The 24,225-nt window shown below is 37.2% G+C and overlaps 2 protein-coding genes and 1 pseudogene across 3 annotated transcripts; 1 reads left to right on the top strand and 2 right to left on the bottom strand.

Moving 5' to 3' along the window:
* Positions 1-852: 852 nt before the first annotated feature.
* On the top strand, positions 853-6,258 carry LOC146671730 (immunoglobulin lambda-1 light chain-like; annotated as a pseudogene). Its single transcript, XR_014911610.1, has 4 exons — positions 853-904; positions 997-1,317; positions 4,997-5,056; positions 5,759-6,258. The product of XR_014911610.1 is annotated as an immunoglobulin lambda-1 light chain-like (transcript).
* A 3,320-nt stretch (positions 6,259-9,578) lies between these two features.
* Positions 9,579-15,891, bottom strand: LOC146671729 (immunoglobulin lambda-1 light chain-like). Its single transcript, XM_085405227.1, has 4 exons — positions 15,813-15,891; positions 15,407-15,729; positions 11,133-11,166; positions 9,579-10,262 (listed from the first exon to the last, which is right to left on the bottom strand). Exons 1-4 carry the CDS (start codon positions 15,850-15,852, stop codon positions 9,940-9,942), a joined length of 720 nt encoding a protein of 239 aa, XP_085261353.1. The 5' UTR covers positions 15,853-15,891; the 3' UTR covers positions 9,579-9,939.
* Positions 15,892-18,521: 2,630 nt separating this feature from the next.
* Positions 18,522-23,373, bottom strand: LOC146671728 (immunoglobulin lambda-1 light chain-like). Its single transcript, XM_085405225.1, has 4 exons — positions 23,281-23,373; positions 22,864-23,197; positions 19,735-19,769; positions 18,522-18,982 (listed from the first exon to the last, which is right to left on the bottom strand). Exons 1-4 carry the CDS (start codon positions 23,318-23,320, stop codon positions 18,660-18,662), a joined length of 732 nt encoding a protein of 243 aa, XP_085261351.1. The 5' UTR covers positions 23,321-23,373; the 3' UTR covers positions 18,522-18,659.
* Positions 23,374-24,225: the final 852 nt, after the last annotated feature.

Raw genomic sequence — 24,225 nt, 5'->3', positions numbered from 1 at the left:
TGGGGCAGACTGACAGAAGCGAGGCTGCCATATTGCGCCATCGGCCCCTCTGGCCAACACCAGTAGGCGGTAGGGTAAAGTGTCTTGCCCAAGGACACAGCGACCAGGACAGAGAGCCAGGGATCGAACCGGCGAACCGGCCTGCACACAGCCTAAACATGACACTTTGAAATATAATTTAAAATAGCCAAATTTAAATATAACCAATCAGAATTTTTTTTATTTATTACTTTTTATTTAGCAAGTTTTAATTTTGATTAAACTGTTTGTTCGTAACAATGAAGGAGATAGCATCTCCGTCAGCTATCATGATGCAACTGCTGTGACAAATTTTGAGATAATTATATAATTTTTATTTTGCTGCTGAATCTTAATAGTTTATCACAGGGTGGGAATTTCAAGCTGCAAACTGTTTCTGTTTTTAAAAAACTGTTTTTATACATCACATTTTAAACAGGCCCATCTTACTTACAGATATTTAGTTGTTTAATTAGATGATTCCACTGTTGTGCAAAGTTTGACATGTGAGAGAATAACTTACTGTGAAAATGATTTTCTACAGAGCTAAAGCTGAAATTGTAAACTTTATGTTGCTTCAGAATATGCTAATCTAATTATAGTTTTTAAATACAATACAAGTTAAAAGTATAAAATATAACCAACCATGGAAAAAGAATGGCTATTAACCATTCCAAAATAATTAAAAAAAAACCTATATATACAAGACATATTATTATTGTTATTAATATTAATAACACAGGCAAGCGGAAAAAAGAAAACTCCAATGCTCCTCCTCCTGTTAGTTGTATTAAATAGCTCTTCCACCATCGTCTCTCCACTCAGTTCTCAGCCCACTCAGACAACATGCTGGTGACTCTCTGTGCTCTCATCACTGCTCTAACATGTAAAGTCTAAAATATACTGAAGAATAGACTTCATGTTACAGTTAAATGTCAGTGTGTTTCTCTTGACTCCATGTCTTTTTGTTGTTTGCAGGTGTGAGTGGTGTGACGGTGCTCACACAGAAACCTCCTGTTTTATCAGTGAGGAAAGGAGAGACAGCCACCATGGACTGTAACCTGGGGACTGTTACTAACTATGCTGCTGCCTGGCATAAACAGATTCCAGGAGGAAGTCCTCAGTTTGTGCTGTATTTTTATCATGGCTATAGTTCTCCAACCTATGGCTCTGGATTCTCCTCTTCAAAATTCACATCCACTCATCAGTCAACAACAGATTATCGTTTGATCATCAACAATGTGGAGGAGGGAGACTCTGCAGTCTATTACTGTCAGACATGGGACGGCTCTGCTAACAGTGGGGTATCACAGTGATTCACACTGTGACAAAAACCTCCTCACTGATACTTCTGCTTTTTGATGCTCTTTCACATGCTGAAAAAAAGACACATCCGAGAAACACACTGAAATCCCACCACCTTCAAATAATGTGTTATTTTTTTTCATATGCAGATAACATATATATCTAGTGAACTATCTTTAGACTGTGTTTTTAAACACTGGAATGTTGTTGGTGTTTTTTTTATTCATTTTAACCTTGATTATTAAAAGTATAAAAAGAAAAGCACTGAAAAATACATCTCATTTACTAACATTGGCCCAAATTATAATATGTAAAAACACATAAACCAAACTATCCAACATACGGTGTTTTATGTTTTTGCAAGTTATTTTTAAATAATAAAGATTTTATAGACTATACTCTCAGCTCTTTCATGGTTATAATTGTTTAATTGTTACATTCCAGCTGCAGTAAATGTGGCAGTAACCATATTCTATCTGTCAGACAGAACAAATCAATAGAAATATACACTGGATTCATCAAAAAAAAACACATTTTTAAATGGAGAAGCAAATTCTCATTTCATATAGAGATGTGTTTATGATGTTTGTCTTAATTGTCTTAATCTCATTTTGACATGGTTACTGCTGCGAGATCGATCAACTTTAGACCAGACAACAAACGACGGAGACCCCAGAAAAGTGCAATCAAACGATGAGTTTGATTGTCACAGGAGAACAACCAACCGTCAGCATACGGAATGTGTTGCTCTGACAAGAATACACTGGGTTCTGGTTTTATAGGGTAAAATATCACACCTACGTCAATACAGTTCAAAAATGCCTGGTGACAGACGGGCAAAAGTTCAACTCGTGCAAACAAGGGTACATCACGTACATATAACCTTACACCGACATATAACTTCTCCTTTCTACATTACTTTCCTTTTAAGGTAATAACTTCAGGTCTTAGCATCTCTGAGAGCTAATAATGGACCCTTGTCATTAATCACTAAGTAAAGTACTTTTGCAGCCAGTCTCAAACTGAAGTAGAAGCCAGTTAGGCCTTCCCTCAGACCTGCTACTTGATTAATATGTGTATTGTAAGCGTGCATGCAATTAACCTGCTATGTTCTCATCTCCCCTCAGCATGTATCATCTGGACACTCTCACCAGTGAAGCTTAAAACCTTCTAGAATGGAACATCAACTCTAACCAAGCACATTTATGCATTGTGTATAAAATGAACTCAACCTGTAAAAATAGAAAGGTCAATGTGATGACAGACATATTCAATGCAATATAAACCCTGTAGGAAATATTACTGATAAATTATACTGTGAAACATGTTATTAATACATTCTTCATAAGGCAAACCACATGGTATCAACAAAAGAATCTCTGAATCCCAACATTACATATATAAATGTTGATGTTTTTGCTTTTGAAACTGTAATAACAATTCTTTTTAACCTTTCTAGTTTGTTTCCCCTCATTTCTCTCATTAACAAGAAACTTGTGTTGCTGAAGTGTGCCAAGAACAAAGGTGCTGCTAAGAAAGATATCCATCTCTATCTGGGTGTTTATAATAGTTCAGACAGATTTAGTACCATATAATAAACCTTCATGTTAGACGTTTATAAGCCAGAAAGTAAATCTAGAAAATTGAAGACAAGAACACTAGAGATTTCATTCTGTTACCTTTTTTCAATAACATTATTTATGTAAGTCAGGTCTTTAAAATATGACCATGAACTAGTAACACTGAAGGTGTGATTTACTACACTAAGTGTAAATACAGTTGAGATTGAAATAACTCCATACATATAGATACAGAGAGACTTCACTAAAACATAATTAGGTCATGCATTATTATAATTACACATTAGTAAGCATTAGTAAGGTACTGGTAAAAATATTAGTCCTTTACCAGTCAAAAGTTTTAGAACACCCCAATTTTTCCAGGTATTTATTGCAATTTAAGTCACTCAACTCCAATGAATTGCTTGAAATGGTAGTGGTGAACTGCCAGAGGTTAAAAAAAAAAGGTAAGGTTACATCTTATGCCATCAGCTTGCCCTAGGTCACGGTTTCCTTCCACATATAGCTTTGCAAAAATTGCATAAAAAGCGCTTGCAGGAACAAAAACATAATATTCCAGAAACACGCTTTGCCGATCCGATCAGCTGTTCGTAACACTTCCTACATTGAAATACGAACTATCGCATGTCCGCCATTACCTGCCAGAAACTGGAAGTGACATCATTTTTGCGGAAAATGTAGTTTTTTACTTGTAGGCCTTATAAGCATATACTGGTGTTTTTAAAAGTCATGTTTGACTTTGCCTCCTTTGTCACCGATTCTGTTCATAATTTTTATGGACAGGATTTCTAGGCGCAGCCAAGTGGCGGAGGGCTTTCACTTCTGTGGCCTTAGAATCTCATCTCTACTTTTCGTGGATGATGTGGTTCTGTTGGCTTCATCGGGTGAAGGCCTCCAGCTCGCACTGGAACAGTTCGCAGCCGAGTGTGAACCAGCGAGAATGAGGATCAGCACCTCCAAATCTGAGGCCATGGTTCTCAGCTGGAAAAGAATGGAGTGCCCACTCCAGGTCGGGGATGAGTTCCTGCCCCAAGTGGAGGAGTTCAAGTATCTCGGGGTCTTGTTCGCGAGTGATGGGAGAAGGGAGCCGGAGATCGACAGACGGATTGGTGCTGCAGCCACAGTGATGCGGTCACTGCACCGGTCCGTCGTGGTGAAGAGGGAGCTGAGTGTAAAAGCGAAGCTCTCAATTTACCGGTTGATCTACGTCCCTACCCTCACCTATGGCCACGAGCTGTGGGTAGTGACCGAAAGAACGAGATCGCGGATACAAGCGGCGGAAATGAGCTTCCTCCGAAGGGTGCCTGGCCTCACCCTTAGAAATAGGGTGAGAATTTCAGCCATCCGGGAGGGGCTCAGAGTAGAGCCGCTGTTCCTCCACATCGAAAGGAGCCAGCTGAGGTGGTTCGGGCATCTGACAAGGATGCCTCCTGGGTGCCTCCTGGGGTTGGTGTTCCGGGCATGTCCCACCGGGAGGAGGCTGGAGAGATTATTTCTCTCGGCTGGCCAGGGAACGCCTTGGTGTTCCCCCGGATAAGCTGGAGGAGGTGGCTGGGGAGAGGGAGGTTTGGGCTTCTCTGCTGCCCCCACGACCCGACCCCGGATAAAGCGGAAGAAGAGGGATGGATGGATGTTTAACTTCATGCTTTTCTGAATAGTTTCTGGGATGCTTAGAACTCAAATTGCACTGCTGGAAATAGGTTATTTTGATGCATATGCTGTTTTCTTTGCAAATTTGCATTATAGAATTGTTTTTCGTTTTTTCTGCAGTATATAAAAATTGGTGTATCTCAAAAATAAAACTATGGGCTATAACAGTTGTGTTGATGTATAGCAACTTGAAATGCTCCCAAAAATGGCACTACAGCATGTAAAAATATAAAGTAAGCTCTGGCAGACTTGGTTCTATGGTAGGTCTTAAAGGGTTAAGGAATTTTTAATCATTAAAAAGTATATTGGAAAACATTATATCATTGTTGTGAAATATAAGCAGACTGATGAGGCGCATGATATGTTGACAGTGAAAGTTGGCCTAAACAGGATGTTTCAGTTCCTCTCCCCTCATCAGTGACAGTCAGGAGGTTTTTGTACAGCCATGTATACAAACTGAATCACTGTGGTATTCGGACAAGGCACCAAGCTGATTGTGACAAGTAAGTGCTGTTTAAATTGATCCTGAAACATTAGAAGATTTCCGAATAGTTTACTGAAAAGTTCTTAATTTAATATTTTTTATTGTTCATAATCCTTTTTTTATATATTTATAGTATCTGATGCAGAGCCAACTCGTATTTTATACGTTAGAAATGATTATGAGTTGTATTAAAATCAAGAAATGTTTTCAATCAATTTAAAAAAAATGTTGTTTACTGAAAAAGTGAAAGATTTTGTCATTCAATCTTGTTATTTTCAAAGCATTTTAATTTTTAAAGAATGCATAAGTCTATGTTGTCTTTTCTCATTAAGAGTTTTACCTAATTTAAACATTAATGTAAAGTACAAAATTTTAAAATATCTAGGTTTAAACCTGTCACCTTTGAAATTGAAGGGAATGACTTGCATTGTATAGCATATGATTGTTGACATATCCTCCAGAATTAAATTAAATTCTCTTTAATGTAAAATTAGGGCTTAATTTAGTTTTGTTTTATTTTTTGACAGTTTTTAAAACCAGTTGGAAATGTGTGATTACCTGTTTATTTATTTGTTTTTTTTACAGAAAAACTGTTTATATTGTTTGATTTTTATGGGATTTATCTTTATTCTGTATTAAATCTTGTTGATTTCACCACTTCTACTTTTATTACTTCAGTTCTATTTTTCCTTAACATCTTTCATCTTTCATATATTTTCAGGCTCCAGCCTCTCTCCTCCTGTCCTGACAGTCTTCCCTCCGTCCAGTGCTGAGCTCCAGTCCGACACAGCTTCTCTGGTCTGTCTGTCCAGTCAGTCTGTGCCTTTTGCAGATGTGAGCTGGTTGGCTGCTGGGAGTCCAGTGAGCAGTGGGATCTCTACCAGCACTGCTGTTCAGAGACCAGACCAGACTTACCAAATCAGCAGCTCTCTGACCATCCAGACATCAGACTGGAACATGGATAAGATTTATACATGTAAAGTGTCTTTGGGCTCACAGACTTCAGAGAAAACCATCAAGAAGTCAGAATGTTCCACTGAATAGTCGAGGATCAGAATTTTAATGCATTTAAATTCAGCTTTTTCACTGTTTGTGCTGTTTGCTTATTGCAAAGCTGATATTTTAGAAATCAGAATAAAGCAAAAGGTTCACATCATTTGTTCATTTGCATTTTCATAAACAGATATTTGCAGTTGTTATGCATTAAATCAATAAAAGCATCGGTTTAAAAATCACTGTTTCCTTGTTCTAAAATAAAAAAAAAAAATTTCACCGTTTCACTGAGGGGTACACACAGGAAAACGATCCATTTATAAGCACATCATTTTTTTAATGTTTTTCGTTATAAATAAAACATAAAGACATTCTGAAATGCATGCTGTGAGGCATTTGTACACTAGAGAGCATCACTTCATAATTTTACCTGAGTACAGAGAGAAAAAGTGTCACTGGTTTGAAATGTTGGTTCGAGAATTACAGATAAATCTTCACACTCAGTTAGTGATGCGTCAACTCTCAACTCCTCCCTCTCTTCCTGCCTTGTATGCACCTGCAGGTCTCAGAATTTTATTTATAACTACACATGCAAATTAAGATGTACCAGCTCTCTGTCAAATAAAATGGAAGCTGCTTACTGGAAATGTTTTATTACTAAAATTTGGTTATTCAGAAACAGTCAGCTGAATACTCTTTCATTGGTACAAACTTACCTTTATGTATTGATTAAAAAGACTAAAGAAAGTCCATTGCTGTGCTTTTTCTTATCACTTTTTCTTCCTGACCTTTGTGCTGCTGTAACAAGTCAATCTCCCCAGTGTAGTAATAATAAAGCCCATGTCTATTTATATCTGTCTGATTTAACCTATATAACCTGACCCACTGCCATATGCAGGTTTGCTTTGGAAGTTTTTTGACTTTTGACATTTTTGTCATTATTATATGTATTTTTTCAGGACTTTTATGGTTTCTTTTTACTGTTGCATCTTATTGCTTTTCTCTATGTGGGCAATTCAAACACAAAGCTGTTTATTATTTCCTTTTCTTTTAAAAGTCACCATCAACTGTCTTTTAGACGGCACATTAATCCCTTTGGGGGTTTTGTGAGTAAGGACATCCAGCATCAAAGTCTGCCAAGTCTAACGAGCAGAGCTCATTGCTAGGCCACACCTTGTGATTTCAGTAGCAGCCAAAAGCACTGCTGATTTAAAAACAACAAATGCATTCTTTATTTTCTGACATTTGATTTGCTGCATGTCACCAAATGGTTTGGCAATTAAAAAAGAAAAGTAAGAAAAGTGCCCCAAAAGTTCTCATTAACTTTAATATCCAAGAATAATCTACATAAAGCTGAAGCTGAATTTCTGCACTTGTGACATCTCTTGTTAATGAACTTCAGAATGCTTGTCAGGGTCCCCAAGCAGTTATGAATTATATTGTGTTATGTATATGTATTTGTTATTCTATGCTTTTGTTCGGTGTTCCACTTATTGTATGTGTCAAGCACCTGCAGGCCTGATGGGTGTGGTCCTGCTAGAGGATTGGCCACACCTGAAGCCCCACACACACCTGCTGCTGATCAGGCTCGTCGGGGGAGCTATTTAAGAGACTGATGGAGCGCTCACTGATGCTGGACCATTGCATGAGACTCCACGTTAGTCATACAGTTTCGGTTTAGTCCTTGAGTGCATGCCTGCTATAGTATTGTGTCCTGCCTCTATTGTTTTCCCCAGAAGAGGTGTGGAGCACCAGACAGCAGCCAGCACGGGGAGTGCTGAGACACGGGAGCGGAGAGCACTAAGACACGGACTTTTCACGGAGGACGCGACACGGGAGTCAGGGGAGAGCACGGGGATTTATTGTTGTTTTTTCCATACACTGTAAATAAACGCACTGTTGCACACAGAGCTCCGCGCCTGGGTCCTCCTTCCCACATCCCCCACGGTCTGCCACACTGTCCGTGACAATGCTTTTTTTTATCTGAAATTTTCTCCTTTGTTTTCTTTTTTTTAACTTTCATTTTCTTTAAACATCATGAGGGAGGACATGGCAAAGAAGTAAGACAAATAGAGGAAATAAATACACAAGCCTATGTATGTGTCGCCCACTTAAAATGCCAATCATCCTCAGCTGTTTTAATCGACTTTGTGTTATAACCTTTTTGTTTCTGAAGGCCTTGGTATAATTTACAGATAATTTTTCCATTAATCAGTTTGCTTCAATCAAACTGTAAGCATTTTGTCTCATTTTGTTTTCATAGTTTTTAATCATGTTTACCTATAGTTCAAACAGAAGCACCAGAACAAACACACATTATTCACACATTAAACCTCACATCATCACCTTTTAATTCAATTCAGTTTTCATAAAGACTAGAACTTTAAATATAGCACAAGCAGAAAACAATCGAGAGAACTAAAACCATGACTGACACTAAATTAAGGAATATTAACAAAACTCAAAAACACATGAGCACTGTGTTAAAGACCCAGTGCCATGACACTTTTAAAACGAAGAAACCTCCAACAGAACCAGGGTCAGTGAGGGGTGGCCATCTGCTACGACCAGTTGGGGTGAGAGGAGGCAGACAGCAAAAAAGATCAAATTCAATGTGGCGTATAAACACAGAGAGTAAAAAAAAGGGGGAATGAAGAAAGACATCATAAGAAGCCCTCAGCAACTTAGGTCTATTGAAGCATAACTATTGGAGAATTCAGGGTCACCTGGTCCAGCCCTGATCTTATGCTTTATTGCTTTATCAAAAACAGTTAGCGTGGGTGTCTGTGAATCCAATTTGGAAGCTGGTTCAATAGAAGAGGGGTGGGAAAGCTGAAGGCTCTGCCTCACATTCTACTTTTAAATACCCTAGGAACCACAAGTAAGCCTGTAAGCTGTGAGGTCTTTAAAAAAACAGGACTTGAATTGTTTGGACCTTGTATGCAAGTAGAAGTATTTTAAATTTGATTGTGGATTAAACAGGTAAAGCAATATATGAGAAATATGCTCTCTCTCGCTAGCCCTTATCAATACTAATAAATCCATTTTGGATCAGCTGAGGGATTTTCAGGGAGCTTTCAGGGCTGCCTGATAATAATGAATTACAGTAGTCCTTCATAGAAGTAATAAATGCATGAACTGGTTTTTCAGCATCATTCAGACTGCTTCTAATTGTGGAGAAATTGTGTTAATGCAAGAAGGCAGTCCTAAATATTTGTTAGACATACACAACAATGTCTCCTATAGGAAGTAGATCAGGTCAGCTACTAATCAGAAGATTGGTGGTTTGATCCCTGTCTGCTCCAGTCTTAATGCCAAATATCCTTGGGCAAGATACTACTGCCTGCTTTATTTTTGTGTATTAGCCTGGCTTAAAGTCAACAAAAAATATTTTCATAGTATGAGGCCTGTCAAGCAGTGTTTTTATATGAAAATAAATTTACATTTGAGAATGTTTTCAGTCGGAGACAGTCCCCTCTTACTTGACACTTAGAATCTCACCACTTGATTTGCATAAAACTCTAAATACAGACAAGAAGCCTGCAGGTGCATCCTGGAAATAGAGAGAAGGAGGTGTAAAATAGATGATGCCTCACTGACAGTCAAAGAAAATTCAGTTTCATTTAATATTCATCTTTTTTCAAACCTCTTTACTATTGCAGGTAAGTTAAACTAGAACAAAAAATATGACAAAAAGAGGAAATGCAGGATACACATCAATCATTTTGTTACAATATTTTTTTATTATTATTTTGCTGAATAAACATATAGCAAAGGCCAGTAGAGCACATAAATCAAACAGTCACAACAGTAACTGCTCGTATTTTATAACATGAAAATGAGCACTAAACAAATGCCAGGAGCATTAAAGAGCCAGATAGATGTTAAATGCTGATTCTGACCCTTCTACTACTCAGTGGGACATTCTGACTTCTTGATGGTTTTCTCTGAAGTCTGTGAGCCCAAAGACACTTTACATGTATAAATCTTATCCATGTTCCAGTCTGATGTCTGGATGGTCAGAGAGCTGCTGATCTGGTAAGTCTGGTCTGGTCTCTGAACAGCAGTGCTGGTAGAGATCCCACTGCTCACTGGACTCCCAGCAGCCAACCAGCTCACATCTACAAAAGGCACAGACTGACTGGACAGACAGACCAGAGAAGCTGTGTCGGACTGGAGCTCAGCACTGGACGGAGGGAAGACTGTCAGGACAGGAGGAGAGAGGCTGGAGCCTGAAAATACATGAAAGATGTTCAGAAACATTGAAATAAAACAATTAAATACTAGAAAAGTTTTTAAGAAAAGAACTGTGTAAGAGACAGCAGTGGATGAATATAATCTATCTGTTATTATAAATGATAACTTATTGTAGCCATGAAAAATATCGCATCTGCTAAATTAGAACCAGTCCTTTATAGCAGCTGAGATTTCATGTACAAACACACAAACAAGAGAACCATTTCAGGTTATGTCCTACAACATCATCATGAAGCAATTTACTATAAAATATAACTAATATCTTCCAGTAAAACTATAAATAAATAGTATCTAAAGCAGTAGAAATGTTACATTTCAAACACATAAACATTTACATCAGTCAGAATTTTTTAGTCTGAAACTCTTTAGTGTGAAATGAAACAATACCATCTATGATAAACGTTAAACAGAATACAGTTAGCTCTAAAACTGAACCAGATTAAGGTCAGAATGTTAACTTTAATTTAGTGTTTTGCCTTTTTGAGATTTGACTTTTAGATTAGTTACTACTCATCAAGACTGAATTATTCTCACATTTTGTCTTTAAACAATGTCTCATCAAAGTTCAATAATACTATTGCTTCATAGGAATGACAGAGATAAATATCTGCCTCTAATCACGAAGTTAAAGAATTACATTCAACAGCATTCAAGCATTTCAAGCCTCATCTAAGAGGCTTTTTCAGTTCTGAAGAAACAAATTGAAGAAGAATCTTGTATTTGAAGGCTCATTAGAATATTAATAATTAATGATTAAAAATCTGAAACATAAGATATCAAAACATAAACACTGAATAATATTAAGAAAATCTCTCCCACTTTATAATCAGTTTCAAAGTACTTACTTGTCACAATCAGCTTGGTGCCTTGTCCGAATACCACAGTGATTCAGTTTGTATACATGGCTGTACAAAAACCTCCTGACTGTCACTGATGAGGGGAGAGGAACTGAAACATCCTGCTGAGGCCAACTTTCACTGTCATCTTTATTTTCCCCTCATCAGTCTGCTTATATTTCATTACACATTGAATGACTGAGCTGTTACTTTACTGTCACATTCAAGTTTGTTTGTCTTTTTCCTTTTTATAAGTCCAAATCAGATTGAGATGTGAGCAACGCTGTTTTTGTCATATCTTTAGCCACATCTGCATCACACAGTACATTTGTAACTTGTTATTCATAAGACTACGCTGAAGCAGTGGATAAGATTTATTATCTCACACTTTAACTTTCTGATTTCATTCAGATATAAAATCAATCATGGTTAGATTTTAAAGCTGAAAGTATCATGCTACTGGGTCTGGAAGCCAGCGTGTTGTGTTTTTGATTAGTTTGATTAGTTATACAATTACATAATTTCCCTAGGGATTAATAAAGTATGCTGATTCTGATTAGTTATGTTTTGATTTGTTGGTTTTCATGGTTTTATTCCCATTATTGTTTTCTGCTTATGTTACATTCTTAGTTATAGTCCTTGGGTTTCTGTTACCTTCCCTTCCCCGTGTTCCACCTTTCATGTTTAGTTACTCTTCTCTCTGTGCTCCATGTTCACTTTTCCCTGTCAGCCATGTCTCCTTATCTGTCTGTAAGTCTCCGTGCCTTATTTGTATTTCCTGTTTTACTTTGGCGGTCTTATGTCCTGCGTTCAGTGTTTTCAGTCTTGCTTCCTCCCCGTCTTGTTATGTCAGATTAGTCCACCTGTGTTTCCCTCCTGTTTCCCATTCCCTCGCTACCCCCTGTTATATTTAAACCCTGTGTTGTTGTTGTTTTTTATTGCAGTTGTTGTATCATTACCCTATGTGCTCCCTGTACATTCATTGGTTTCTTGTGATTCATTAATTTGGATCCTTCATTCTGCCTGCCACACAGCCACACATGACAGAAAGGTTCTCAGTATGTGCCAGTCAAGTAATTTCAGCCATCCTTTATTATTTTGGAATTCTAAGGTAAAAAGAAGATTTGTCAAAACCGTGTAGTGACATCTCATAACTGACTAAATATCACAAAAACAAGAATGAATGGTTGTTTGCAAATATGATAACTTAGAAACTGTTGACAGTGAGTATAAAAAGCAAGAGAAATATATAAGTGTTTCCACCTTCAAATTTGAGCATTATAATGTCAGTCACATTATATTACTAGTTTATTCAGATGAGTCTTCAAAACAATAACTATAACTCATATCATCAGTGTTTCTGGTTCATAATCATTTTTACATGTCTGACATAAAAAATGTTCATATAAAATATATTAGTTAATCATATGGTGGAACAACGTTAGTGCAGTCTGATGTTTGTCAATTTATTTAATCATACTTTCTTTAGGTGGTGAGTATACACTGTCTTAGTTATCAGTATGTGTAAAAATCTCAAAAAGGAGAAGTAACAGTGAGGAGGTTTTTGTCACAGTATAAATCACTGTGATACGAACTCATCAACAGAGTTGTCATGTGTCTTACAGTAATAGACTGCAGAGTCTCCCTCCTCCACATTGCTGATGATCAAACGATAATCTGTTATTGACTGATGAGTGGATGTAAATTTTGGAGCAGAGAACCCAGAGCCATAGGTTGGAGAACCCCAGCTATGATAAAACCTCAGCACAAACTGAGGAACTTCTCCTGGAATCTGTTTATACCACCGAGCATTACTGCCAGTAACAGTCCCCAGGTTACAGTCTCTCTCTCTCTCTCTCTCTCTCTCTCTCTCTCTCTCTCTCTCTCTCTCTCTCTCTCTCTCTCTCTCTCTCTCTCTCTCTCTCTCTCTTTCTTTCTGGATTGTTTCCTTTATTAAATTCTATTAAATTATCTATCATTTCTGATTTAACTACATATCTTTTTACCACTGCCACTAGATTGAGCCTTCACATTTATCATTCAATGAAATCAAGTAGAGATTTCAGCTTTTGTTTAGTGTGGACCATTCTTTTGTAAAGTTTATATATCTGAAATAAAAGGAAGCTGGTAAAACTCATATAAAAAAGTAATACTGCCATTACTGTGACTATGACTAATGGTAACATTGAAACAGGAGTTTCAGGTGCACTGGAAGACTTTAAACATTGGGGGCTCAGTACAGCGCTGAAATCTTTTGGAGTTTCTCTTAATAACAGCACCTTTTTAATTAAAAGGTAATTTATCATATTTTATTGTCAAATTAATATAATTATAGATATATAAAATATCAACCAATATGTACTGCCTAGAGCTTGATGTCACAGAATGATACTGAAATAAACAAACAGTGAAATTTGATTTCTTCTTGTTTGTTACTATTTGTTATTTTAAGCAACAGGAGTAAAACCTTCAGAAAAACAAGTGAAAATGTTGATGAAGTATTCATATGTGAGACAGTATGCTGACAGTACTTAATTCAATTCTTAAATTTTCTGATTCATCAAAACTAATTTAAGAGCAATATATGACTGACTTTTTTGTGTGTATTAGTGAATCATATCGTGAATCAACATTATTGTTTTCTGATGTTTGTTAATAAAAATAGCATTTATTTAAAAATGCTTTCTGTGGGTGGTGAGTGTACACTGAGCTTTCACTTATGTCTTTGTTATCAGTATGTGTAAATCTCAAAAAGCAGAAGTAACAGTGAGGAGGTTTTTGTCACACTGTAAATCACTGTGATACATGCTCATTAACAGAGCCGTCCCATGTATGGCAGTAATAGACTGCAGAGTCTCCCTCCTCCACATTGCTGATGATCAAACGATAATCTTTTGTTGACTGATGAGTGGATGTGAATTTTGGAGCAGAGAACCCAGAGCCATATTCTGGAGAACTCCAGCCATGATACATCCTCAGCACAAACTGAGGAACTCCTCCTGGAATCTGTTTATACCAACGAGCAGCACTGCCAGTAACAGTCCCCAGGTTACAGTTCATGGTGGCTGTCTCTCCTTTCCTCACTGATAGAACAGGAGGTTTCTGTGTCAGCACCGTCACACCACTCACACCTGCAAACAACAAGAAGACATGAAGTCAAGAGAAACAAACAGACTAATAAATCTTTCTTGAGGTCTGATTGGATGCATAAGTCCTCTTTACATGTTAATGCAGTGATCAGAGTACAGAGAGTCAGCAGCATGTTGTCGATGTGAGCTGAGAATTGACAATAAAATGTGAAGAAAATGTGCTGGTTGAGCCATTTAATATAACCAGGAGAAGGAGGAGCTGGGAATCTCTCTCTCTCTCTCTCTCTCTCTCTCACTTTCACTTTCTCTCTCTCTCGCTCTCTCTCTCTATCTCTTTCTTTCTGGATTGTTTCCTTTATTAAATTCTATTAAATTATCTATCATTTCTGATTTAACTACATATCTTTTTACCACTGCCACTAGATTGAGCCTTCACATTTATCATTCAATGAAATCAAGTAGAGATTTCAGCTTTTGCTTAGTGTGGACCATTCTTTTGTAAAGTTTATATATCTGAAATAAAAGGAAGCTGGTAAAACTCATATAAAAAAGTAATACTGCCATTACTGTGACTATGACTAATGGTAACATTGAAACAGGAGTTTCAGGTGCACTGGAAGACTTTAAACATTGGGGGCTCAGTACAGCGCTGAAATCTTTTGGAGTTTCTCTTAATAACAGCACCTTTTTAATTAAAAGGTTATTTATCATATTTTATTGTCAAATTAATATAATTATAGATATATAAAATATCAACCAATATGTACTGCCTAGAGCTTGATGTCACAGAATGATACTGAAATAAACAAACAGTGAAATTTGATTTCTTCTTGTTTGTTACTATTTGTTATTTTAAGCAACAGGAGTAAAACCTTCAGAAAAACAAGTGAAAATGTTGATGAAGTATTCATATGTGAGACAGTATGCTGACAGCACTTAATTCAATTCTTAAATTTTCTGATTCATCAAAACTAATATAAGAGCAATATATGACTGACTTTTTTGTGTGTATTAGTGAATCATATCGTGAAACAACATTATTGTTTTCTGATGTTTGTTAATAAAAACTGATTTCTGTGGGTGGTGAGTGTACACTGAGCTTTCACTTATGTCTTTGTTATCAGGATGTGTAAATCTCAAAAAGCAGAAGTAACAGTGAGGAGGTTTTTGTCATGATGTAAATCACTGTGATACATGCTCATTAACAGAGCTGTCCCATGTATGGCAGTAATAGACTGCAGAGTCTCCCTCCTCCACATTGCTGATGATCAAACGATAATCTTTTGTTGACTGATGAGTGGATGTGAATTTTGGAGCAGAGAACCCAGATCCATATTCTGGAGAACTCCAGCTATGATACATCCTCAGCACAAACTGAGGAACTTCTCCTGGAATCTGTTTATACCAACGAGCATCATTAATAACAGTCCCCAGGTTACAGTCCATGGTGGCTGTCTCTCCTTTCCTCACTGATAGAACAGGAGGTTTCTGTGTCAGCACCGTCACACCACTCACACCTGCAAACAACAAGAAGACATGAAGTCAAGAGAAACACTTTGAAATTAGTATATATGTGTGCAATATAAGTCAAAGTGTTTACATGTTAGAGCAGCGATGAGAGCACAGAGAGTCACCAGCATGTTCTCACTGTTTGATGAAAGATAGAATTGCAGCTGTGAAACGGACTGTACTGCTTTTGTTGGATGAAGAGGGGAGGTGCTGCAGGAGCAATTTTATAAAACAACTAACAAGAGGAGGAGCTTCAAAAATGTATATGCAACATTTTTTTGTCTTTACTATATTTATGTCTATTTGTGTTGGTCTCCCGCCTATCAACCCATTACAACATTATTCTTTTTTCTTTCTTTCTTTTTTAATGACCTTTTTGTTTCCTTTTGTTCATACTCACTCTGAATATATCTATCTGCATGCATCTCTCTGCTTTAGATTAGACATGAAACTTTCCTTTTTGCTAAAGCATATAGTTAGGACTGGATCAGGTGACCCTGAATCCTCCCTTTTTTTATAGTGCAATATATCAAGGCAGCTGGGGGATTCCTATGATTCACTGAGGGTTTCTTCTTCAGTCACCTTTCTCCCTCACTATGTGTCTGTACATATATACATGGTGCCAATATGTTTCCAAACAACAAGAAGACACGGAGTCAAGAGAAACACACTGACTGATAATTCTTGCTGTATAATTTGGTGTATAAGACTCTTTACATGTTAGAGCAGTGATCAGAGTACAGAGAGTCACCAGCATGTTGTCAATGTCAGCTGAGATTTTACGGTAAGATAAGAAGAGGAGGTACTGGAGTAGCCATTTAATACAACGAGGAGGAGGAGGAGCTATGGCGCTCTCACTGAATTGTTTCCTTTGTTAAATTCTCTTAAATTTTCTATATTTTCTGATAAATAATGTCAAGTGCTTTTAATAGGTATCTGTTTACCACTGCCACTGGTTTGAGTCTTTACATTTATCATCAAATAATATACTGACACTACTACTGATTAATTATACCTGGTGGTAATATTAGTGGTAGCAACACTGGGCTCATCTAACAAACTGAGGTGTAATGTTGTTAAAGGTGAAGGTAATTTAAAAAAAGAAGTTCATTCATTATCAGTATTTTTTCACTCCTTATGGAATGACAGGAAATATTTAATGTTTTTCAGAATTCATGAAAGCTGTAGTGTCTAATTCAAGTTTTCCTTGTAATATTGAATTACTGTGCTTTATTTACCGAGTCACCCTATCCCAAAGTCTTTCTGTGGAGATTGCTGTTCTAAAGATGAGGAATTTCCCAGAATATACAGAAGAGACAAACTGATGTGCAGCAAAAACCTTTAATTTAAATTATTTCCAAATTATTTCTGCTGATCTACTAGTATTTTCCCGCACAGTCATCTCTGGGGTTTACATAGTCATATGGGCCCAAAAAAAGTAAATATCCAGTAAGTGTCAGTTCTCTGGAATAAAAATGCCTTGTTGATGCCAGAAGTCAAAGGAGACTGCTTCAAGCTGATAGGAAGGTAACAGTAACTCTGTCAACAACTTTTTACAGACAAGATATTCAGAAGAGCATCACTGAAAAGACACACATCAAACCTTGAAGCAAATGAGATACAGCAGCAGGCACTGATCTGGTGTCACTCCTGTCAGTTAACAACAGGAAACTGTGTCTACATCTCACACAGATGATTCATCTGATTCATATTTCCTCTAATAAGCCTCCACAGATCAAAATATAATGAAGCTTTAAGTTAATTTGAAGCAAAACCACAATGCAGTAGTTCACAGTGATTTATGAGGGGCCGTACAAGCCAAAATTCATGTGCATGGAAGAAGAATATGTATGTGAGAGTGAAAGTATGAATTTTGGCTTGTACGGCCCCTCATAGTGATTCCTTTATATCAACTACTTATTACCTCAATGCTTTTAAATAAAATCACACTCTTCAGTGGCTGAGACTGATTGGACAATGCCTCCCCCTTGTGGGGAAAATATATTCATTTTACAATGCTATTTATTTTTTACACATTTATTTTCTTTCTTATTTACTTACCAACTTATTTATTTGACTTTCAGCATCAGTGACTTTAACTTTTGACTCTTATATTATCTGAAAAGTTATTTACCATTTAACATCTTTGAGCCTTCACACTGACAATATATATATATATATATATATATATATATATATATATATATATATATATATATATATATATATTTTTTTTTTTTTTTTTTTTTTTTTTTTTTTTTTTTTTTCATGGTCTATTATTTTATCATCACAAAGGATTTCTCCTTTTTTGGTAGATGAGCCAGGTTTAAAAGCAACAGTGGTTATTTGTAAAATAATGAAAAGGTTCACTTTTTTTTTTTTCCAGTCAGGGACAGTCCCCTCTCACTTAGGACTTGATTTGCATAATACTCTAAATTCAGAGAAGAAGCCTCCAGGTGCATCCTGGAAGACAGAGGGGGAGGTGTAGATAGTTTCAGTTACTACTCATTTTGGAGGGGGGGGGTTCTTTTCAAACCACTTTTATTGCAGGAAACTTAAACCAGAATGTAAAATATTAATTATCTTTTCAGGCACTCCAATTCTCTATATATGATCAGAGAATTTTTTTACTTTTGTTTTTTGAGGTGGAAGTTTGGAGACTAACATGAAGCTATGATAACCTCCCCACAAGTAAAGAACTTATGGACATGCACACACTAGCACATGGACATACAGAAGAGTTGAGGAAATTCAAACTGGCAGAAGAAGAAAATGCTACATTGCCTCCAATGTTCACTTGCAATATTTTTTATTAACATTTTGCAGAATAAATGCATAGCAAACATTAACTGCTAGTATTTTCTTACATGTACACAGGCACAAAAAAATACCAAAAGGTTTGAAGAGCAGACTTTAAATGCTGATTCTGACCCGTCTGCTAGTCAGTGCTACAGGCTGATTTGCTGATGGTTTTCTCTGAAGTCTGTGAGCCCAAAGACACTTTACATGTATAAACCTTATCCATGTTCCAGTCTGATGTCTGGATGGTCAGAGAGCTGCTGATCTGGTAAGTCTGGTCTGGTCTCTGAACAGCAGTGCTGGTAGAGATCCCACTGCTCACTGGACTCCCAGCAGCCAACCAGCTCACATCTGCAAAAGACACAGACTGACTGGACAGACAGACCAGAGAAGCTGTGTCGGACTGGAGCTCAGCACTGGACGGAGGGAAGACTGTCAGGACAGGAGGAGAGAGGCTGGAGCCTGAAAATGCATGAAAACCATTTTTAAAAAACAACAACAACAACAATAAAATGAATAAATAAAAACTGGATCAATATAAAGTAATGTATGAAAAAATACTATACTTTAACTCCCAAAATAGCTAAAATAACTTCTCCAAAATACATAAAGGCTATGTCTTACAACATCATCATCAGGCCTGAGATATTGGATGAAGATGATATTTATCATAAAATAAACAATTGGCATAAAAGACAATGACATCTGCAAAAGAGGAAGGAATAGTCATCTAAAGCAGAACAAAAAACTAGATTTTTTTTTTAAATCAGAAAATTGTTGTTTTTTTTCACACAGATGAAAAAATAATACCAACTATGACAAACTGCAGACAAAATGGGTTTAATTCTAAAACCAAGCAACACTAAGGTTAAGGTCAGATTGTTCAATTATAGTCAGTTTTCCACCTTTGGTCAAATGTTTGTTGAGAGAACATGGAATAATTTCCAGAAAATATTATTTAAAAAATGTTTTCTGAGAGGCAGATAATACAAACCTTTTTTTAAGAATAATCAAGTTCAATATCTGTGTCTGTGCACTAATGAAGAACTTAAGTCACATTACAACGTGTGATCAACTCTGTAGCTTGCAGACTGCATGAAACAGCAAAAAAAAGTCTAAAGAAAAATCAAAGTATATGAGAAATGAGAAAATTTGAGAATCTAAGCATAAACACAAAATACCTCCTGTTTCATGATCAGTTTAAAAGTACTTACTTGTCACAATCAGCTTGGTGCCTTGTCCGAATACCACAGTGATTCAGTTTGTATACATGGCTGTACAAAAACCTCCTGACTGTCACTGATGAGGGGAGAGGAACTGAAACATCCAATTGAGACCAACTTTCACTGTCAGTGTCGCTTCCCCATATATTGTTGATCAAAATGCTAATCTGATGTTGACAGATGAGTACATGTGAAAATTGGAGAGGAGAAGCCAAACCCATAAAGAAAAATATAGATATAATAAAAATACAGCACAAAGTAGGGATGGGACTTGATAAGAATTTAGTGATTTAGTGATTATCAATATTATTTATCAATTCGATTCTTTATTGAGTCTCACTGAATTCTCACTGGCTTTGCTTCTAGAGTCACCAACATCACTGAAAAGCATATTAAACACATTACATTCATGAAAATTATTTGCATGCTGTGTGATCAAACATTTGAACTTGTTAGAGGTATTTCCCCTCTTTGCTGTGATCATTGTTGGGTTATTACTCAAAAAAAGTAATGTTTTATACATTACTCATTACTATTCTTAAAGATAATGCACAAATAATGCACATGACTGAATTATTCCCAGTATAAAGTAATTCTCTACACTAGTTACATTACTTTTGCGTTTCTCCATGAAATGGCCTGAAATTCATTGTCTCATAATTGCTAGTGAACAATATAAACCTGAGGCTAGACTGTAGTCCCATACACCAACAGAAATCCATATCCTACGGAGAACACACACGTGATTTTTCTCTTAGTGTTTAGGTGTGAACTCAAAGCCATCAGCACAGCAGTCGTCACTGTGATTCTAGTTTAGAAACATGAACAGGTAGAAAAGGAGGCTGCAGTCTGACTGCTCATCACTGCTTTTTCAAATTCAAATTCAAATTCAAATTCAAATTTTATTTGTCACGTACACAGTCATACACAGTACGATATGTAGTGAAATGCTTGGACAACTGCTCGTGACCTAAAGAAAACAAAAAAGGAAAAGGCTATGAATAAGATAGGAAATAAATATGAAAAATTAAAAAGGGTAAATTTAACTAGGAAGGAATAAAATATAAATTAAGGTTAAAAATGAAATAACTGTACAACACAAATTAGAATGAAGGGTAAATTTAACTGGGAAGAATAAGATAAAATATATAAATTAGAGTTGAAAATAAAATAACTGTACAACAAAATACACAATATAGAACTATATAAGAATGTATGAAGAAATCTAAATATAAATAAATATATACACAATAACAGCAGCTGTACAAGTATTAACCGGAAATGAAGAATATAGTGACCAGTGTTGTGCAAAACCAAAGTCCAGAAAGTCCAGTGTGTGTGTAAGAACCATATGTGTGGGTCAGTACTGTGTGGTGGTGTGATTGAGAGACCGTATCGCCTGCGGGAAGAAGCTCCTCCTCAGTCTCTCTGTGTTGGTCTTCAGGGAGCGGAATCGCTTTCCTGACCTCAGCAGAGAGAACAGTCTGTTGTTGGGATGGCTGAGGTCCTTCACGATCTTCCTGGCCTTGGTCCAGCACCGCCTGCTGTAGATTGAGTGCAGGTCAGGGAGCTCGGAGCGGATGGTGCGCTCAGCTGACCGCACAACCCTCTCTAGAGCTCGTCTGTCCTGCATGGTGCTGTTCCCGAACCAGGTTAAGATGTTTCCCGCCAGGATGCTCTCTATGGTGCACGAGTAAAAGTTCCTGAGCACCTTGGAGGGCAGTTGGAAGTCTCTCAAGCGTCTGAGGTGGTAGAGACGCTGTCGGGCCTTTTTCACCACAGTGTTGATGTGACAGGACCATGACAGGTCCTGCGTGATGTGAACTCCGAGGTATTTGAAGCTGTCCACTCTCTCCACTGGGCACTCGTTGATGACGGGGGTCTGGTAGTTCCTCTCCTGCTTAGTGCTGAAGTCCACTATCAGCTCCTTTGTCTTACTGACGTTTAGAAGGAGGTTGTTCCTCTGGCACCAGTTCTCCAGATTCCTAATCTCCTTCAGGTAGGCCGTCTTGTTGTTATCAGAGATCAGGCCCACGACGACGGTGTCGTCAGCAAACTTGATGATGGTGGTGGAGCTGGTAGTGGCCACACAGTCATATGTGTACAAAGAGTACAGCAGGGGGCTCAGAACACACCCCTGGGGGGCTCCAGTGCTGAGAGTGGTGGAGGCTGAGACATGTCCGCCCATCCTTACTGCCTGTGGTCTGCCAGTTAGGAAGTTGGAGATCCACTGACACATAGATGAGCTGAGTCCCAGATGCTCCAGCTTGGTGGTGAGTGTGGAGGGAATTATGGTGTTAAATGCAGAGCTGTAGTCTATGAAGAGCATTTTAACATAATTCCCCCTTCTAGTGTCCAAGTGAGTGAGTGATGTGTGGAGGAGATGAGAGATGGCATCGTCTGTGGAACGATTTGGACGGTAAGCGAACTGTAGTGGGTCCAGTGTGTCTGGTAGTGAAGAAATGATGAAGTCTCTGACCAGGCGTTCAAAGCACTTCGGCTTCCACTTTTATTACCTGTTGAAGTTTAGAGTCTGGCTGCTGGGCTGGGGTCAGCATTTACACAGCTTTAACCTCAATATTTTAAATGCACAGTACAACAATAAATTAACAAAAAAAAAGTCAAAGTCAAAAAAATGTAATGATTTCAAATGGTTAGAATTTATTTTTAAAATCTGTAGAGTCTCTCATTTAGTTTTTTGTCACAGTGTTGATATTCGTCCTTTAAAACAACATATGATATAAAGAGGTGTTCCTAAAAACACACACAACGGAAATATTTGCTTCTATTTTATTTATGTCTGTATGTCTTAATCAGAGCCATCCCATGTCTGACAGAAATACCAAGCATCAGCATTTATGGCTGATGCTTGGCTCTGGGTTCTCTCTGGGGAGAACGTCAACAGAATGTATGCTGTCAAAGTCATGTGGTAATAGAAGGTTAGATAGTTAATCGAATTGAGAGTCCCTTGATTAAAATAAAGTAATTTATTGTTTATTAACACATTATCTGTCGTTAGTGAGTTGGTTTCAAAAAGTTTCAAAAGTGTCTTTGTTATCAGGATGTGTAAATCTCAAAAAGCAGAAGTAACAGTGAGGAGGTTTTTGTCATGATGTAAATCACTGTGATACATCCTCTTTGGCAGAGCCATCCCATGTCTGACAGTAATACACTGCAGAGTCTCCCTCCTCCACATTGCTGATGATCAAACGATAATCTGATGTTGACTGATGAGTGGATGTGAATTTTGGAGAGGAGAACCCAGAGCCATAGGTTGGAGATGTATTTTCATGATAAAACCGCAGCACATACTGAGGAACTCCTCCTGGAATCTGTTTATACCACCGAGCAGCACTGTTAGTAACAGTCCCCAGGTTACAGTCCATGGTGGCTGTCTCTCCTTTGCTCACTGATAGCACAGTTTTCTGTGTAACCACTGTCACACCACTCACACCTGCAAACAACAAGAAGACACGGAGTCAAGAGAAACACACTGACATTAGTATATATGTGTGCAATATAAGTCAAAGTGTTTACATGTTAGAGCAGTGATGAGAGCACAGAGAGTCACCAGCATGTTATCGGTGTGAGCTGAGAATGCACTTCTAATTTGTAACTTTAAAGTGGCTGTACTGCTTCTGTAGGATGAAGAGAGGAGGTGCTGAAGGAGCCTTTTAATACGACTAACAGGAGGAGGAGCTTAAAAATACATATGTATATTTCTCATCTTGACTTGACTTGATAATGTGAAGTCTCTTCTTTTTTTTAATTTTTACAATCTTTTCATGTCCTTCATGATGATTTTGCAGTGTTTTAACTTGATCCCTTTTCAGAATTTAAAGATAGATTTAAGTTTCTCAACAAGTGATATCAAGTAGATAATTTAAACAAAAATTAAACAGTACCTTAAACAAAAAGTGAGGATTACTTAGTGTAATACTTATAAAAGCTGAAAATAGTTTGATGTTTTTCAGATCTCATGAAAGTTGTTGTGTATCTCAGGTTTTTGTCACAGTCTGAGTCACTGTTCATGTTAACTTACAGAGTCATCCCATTTCTGACAGAAATACTTAGCAGAAAGTAGAAATGCCATCTGCCTCCAACCACTAATGTAATCCCATTACATGTTTTGTTCGAGATTTAATGATTTGAGATGAGTAATGTTGGATTTTTTTTAAAACTGTAATGTCTCTAATTTAGGGTTTTTTTTCACAGCCTCAATCAATGTGATTAAGCTTCATCTGTGCATAAGTCTGCAGTGGACATCAGATTCTTTACATGCTAGAACTTTGATGAGAGTGCAGAGAATCACCAGCCAGTTGTCAGTGTGAGATGAGAGCAGATTTGTAACTTCAAACAATATTGGACTGTTTTTATAGGCTAAAGAGAGAATGAGCATGAGGTGTCATTTAAGATTACCAAAAGGTGGAGGAGCTGTGGGTAAAGATTATTTTGCTCTCTTTTCATCTTGTCTAGCTTTAT

Source organism: Rhamphochromis longiceps, linkage group LG4 (assembly GCF_057381845.1).
Source record: "Rhamphochromis longiceps isolate RC_006_pf linkage group LG4, R_longiceps_female_GT1.1, whole genome shotgun sequence".
NCBI lineage: Eukaryota > Metazoa > Chordata > Actinopteri > Cichliformes > Cichlidae > Rhamphochromis > Rhamphochromis longiceps.
This window is presented reverse-complemented; position numbering and strand designations above follow the sequence as displayed.

Coding starts and splice junctions, on each gene's coding strand:
- LOC146671729 (XM_085405227.1), bottom strand. CDS start 15,852: ATGCTGGTGACTCTCTGTGCTCTCATCGCTGCTCTAACAT. Junction 15,730..15,812: donor TCTCATCGCTGCTCTAACAT/GTAAACACTTTG, acceptor TGTTGTTTGCAG/GTGTGAGTGGTGTGACGGTG. Junction 11,167..15,406: donor ACAGCTCTGTTAATGAGCAT/GTATCACAGTGA, acceptor TGAATCACTGTG/GTATTCGGACAAGGCACCAA.
- LOC146671728 (XM_085405225.1), bottom strand. CDS start 23,320: ATGCTGGTGACTCTCTGTGCTCTCATCACTGCTCTAACAT. Junction 19,770..22,863: donor AAAGAGGATGTATCACAGTG/ATTTACATCATG, acceptor CTGAATCACTGT/GGTATTCGGACAAGGCACCA. Junction 18,983..19,734: donor CACCAAGCTGATTGTGACAA/GTAAGTACTTTT, acceptor ATGCATTTTCAG/GCTCCAGCCTCTCTCCTCCT.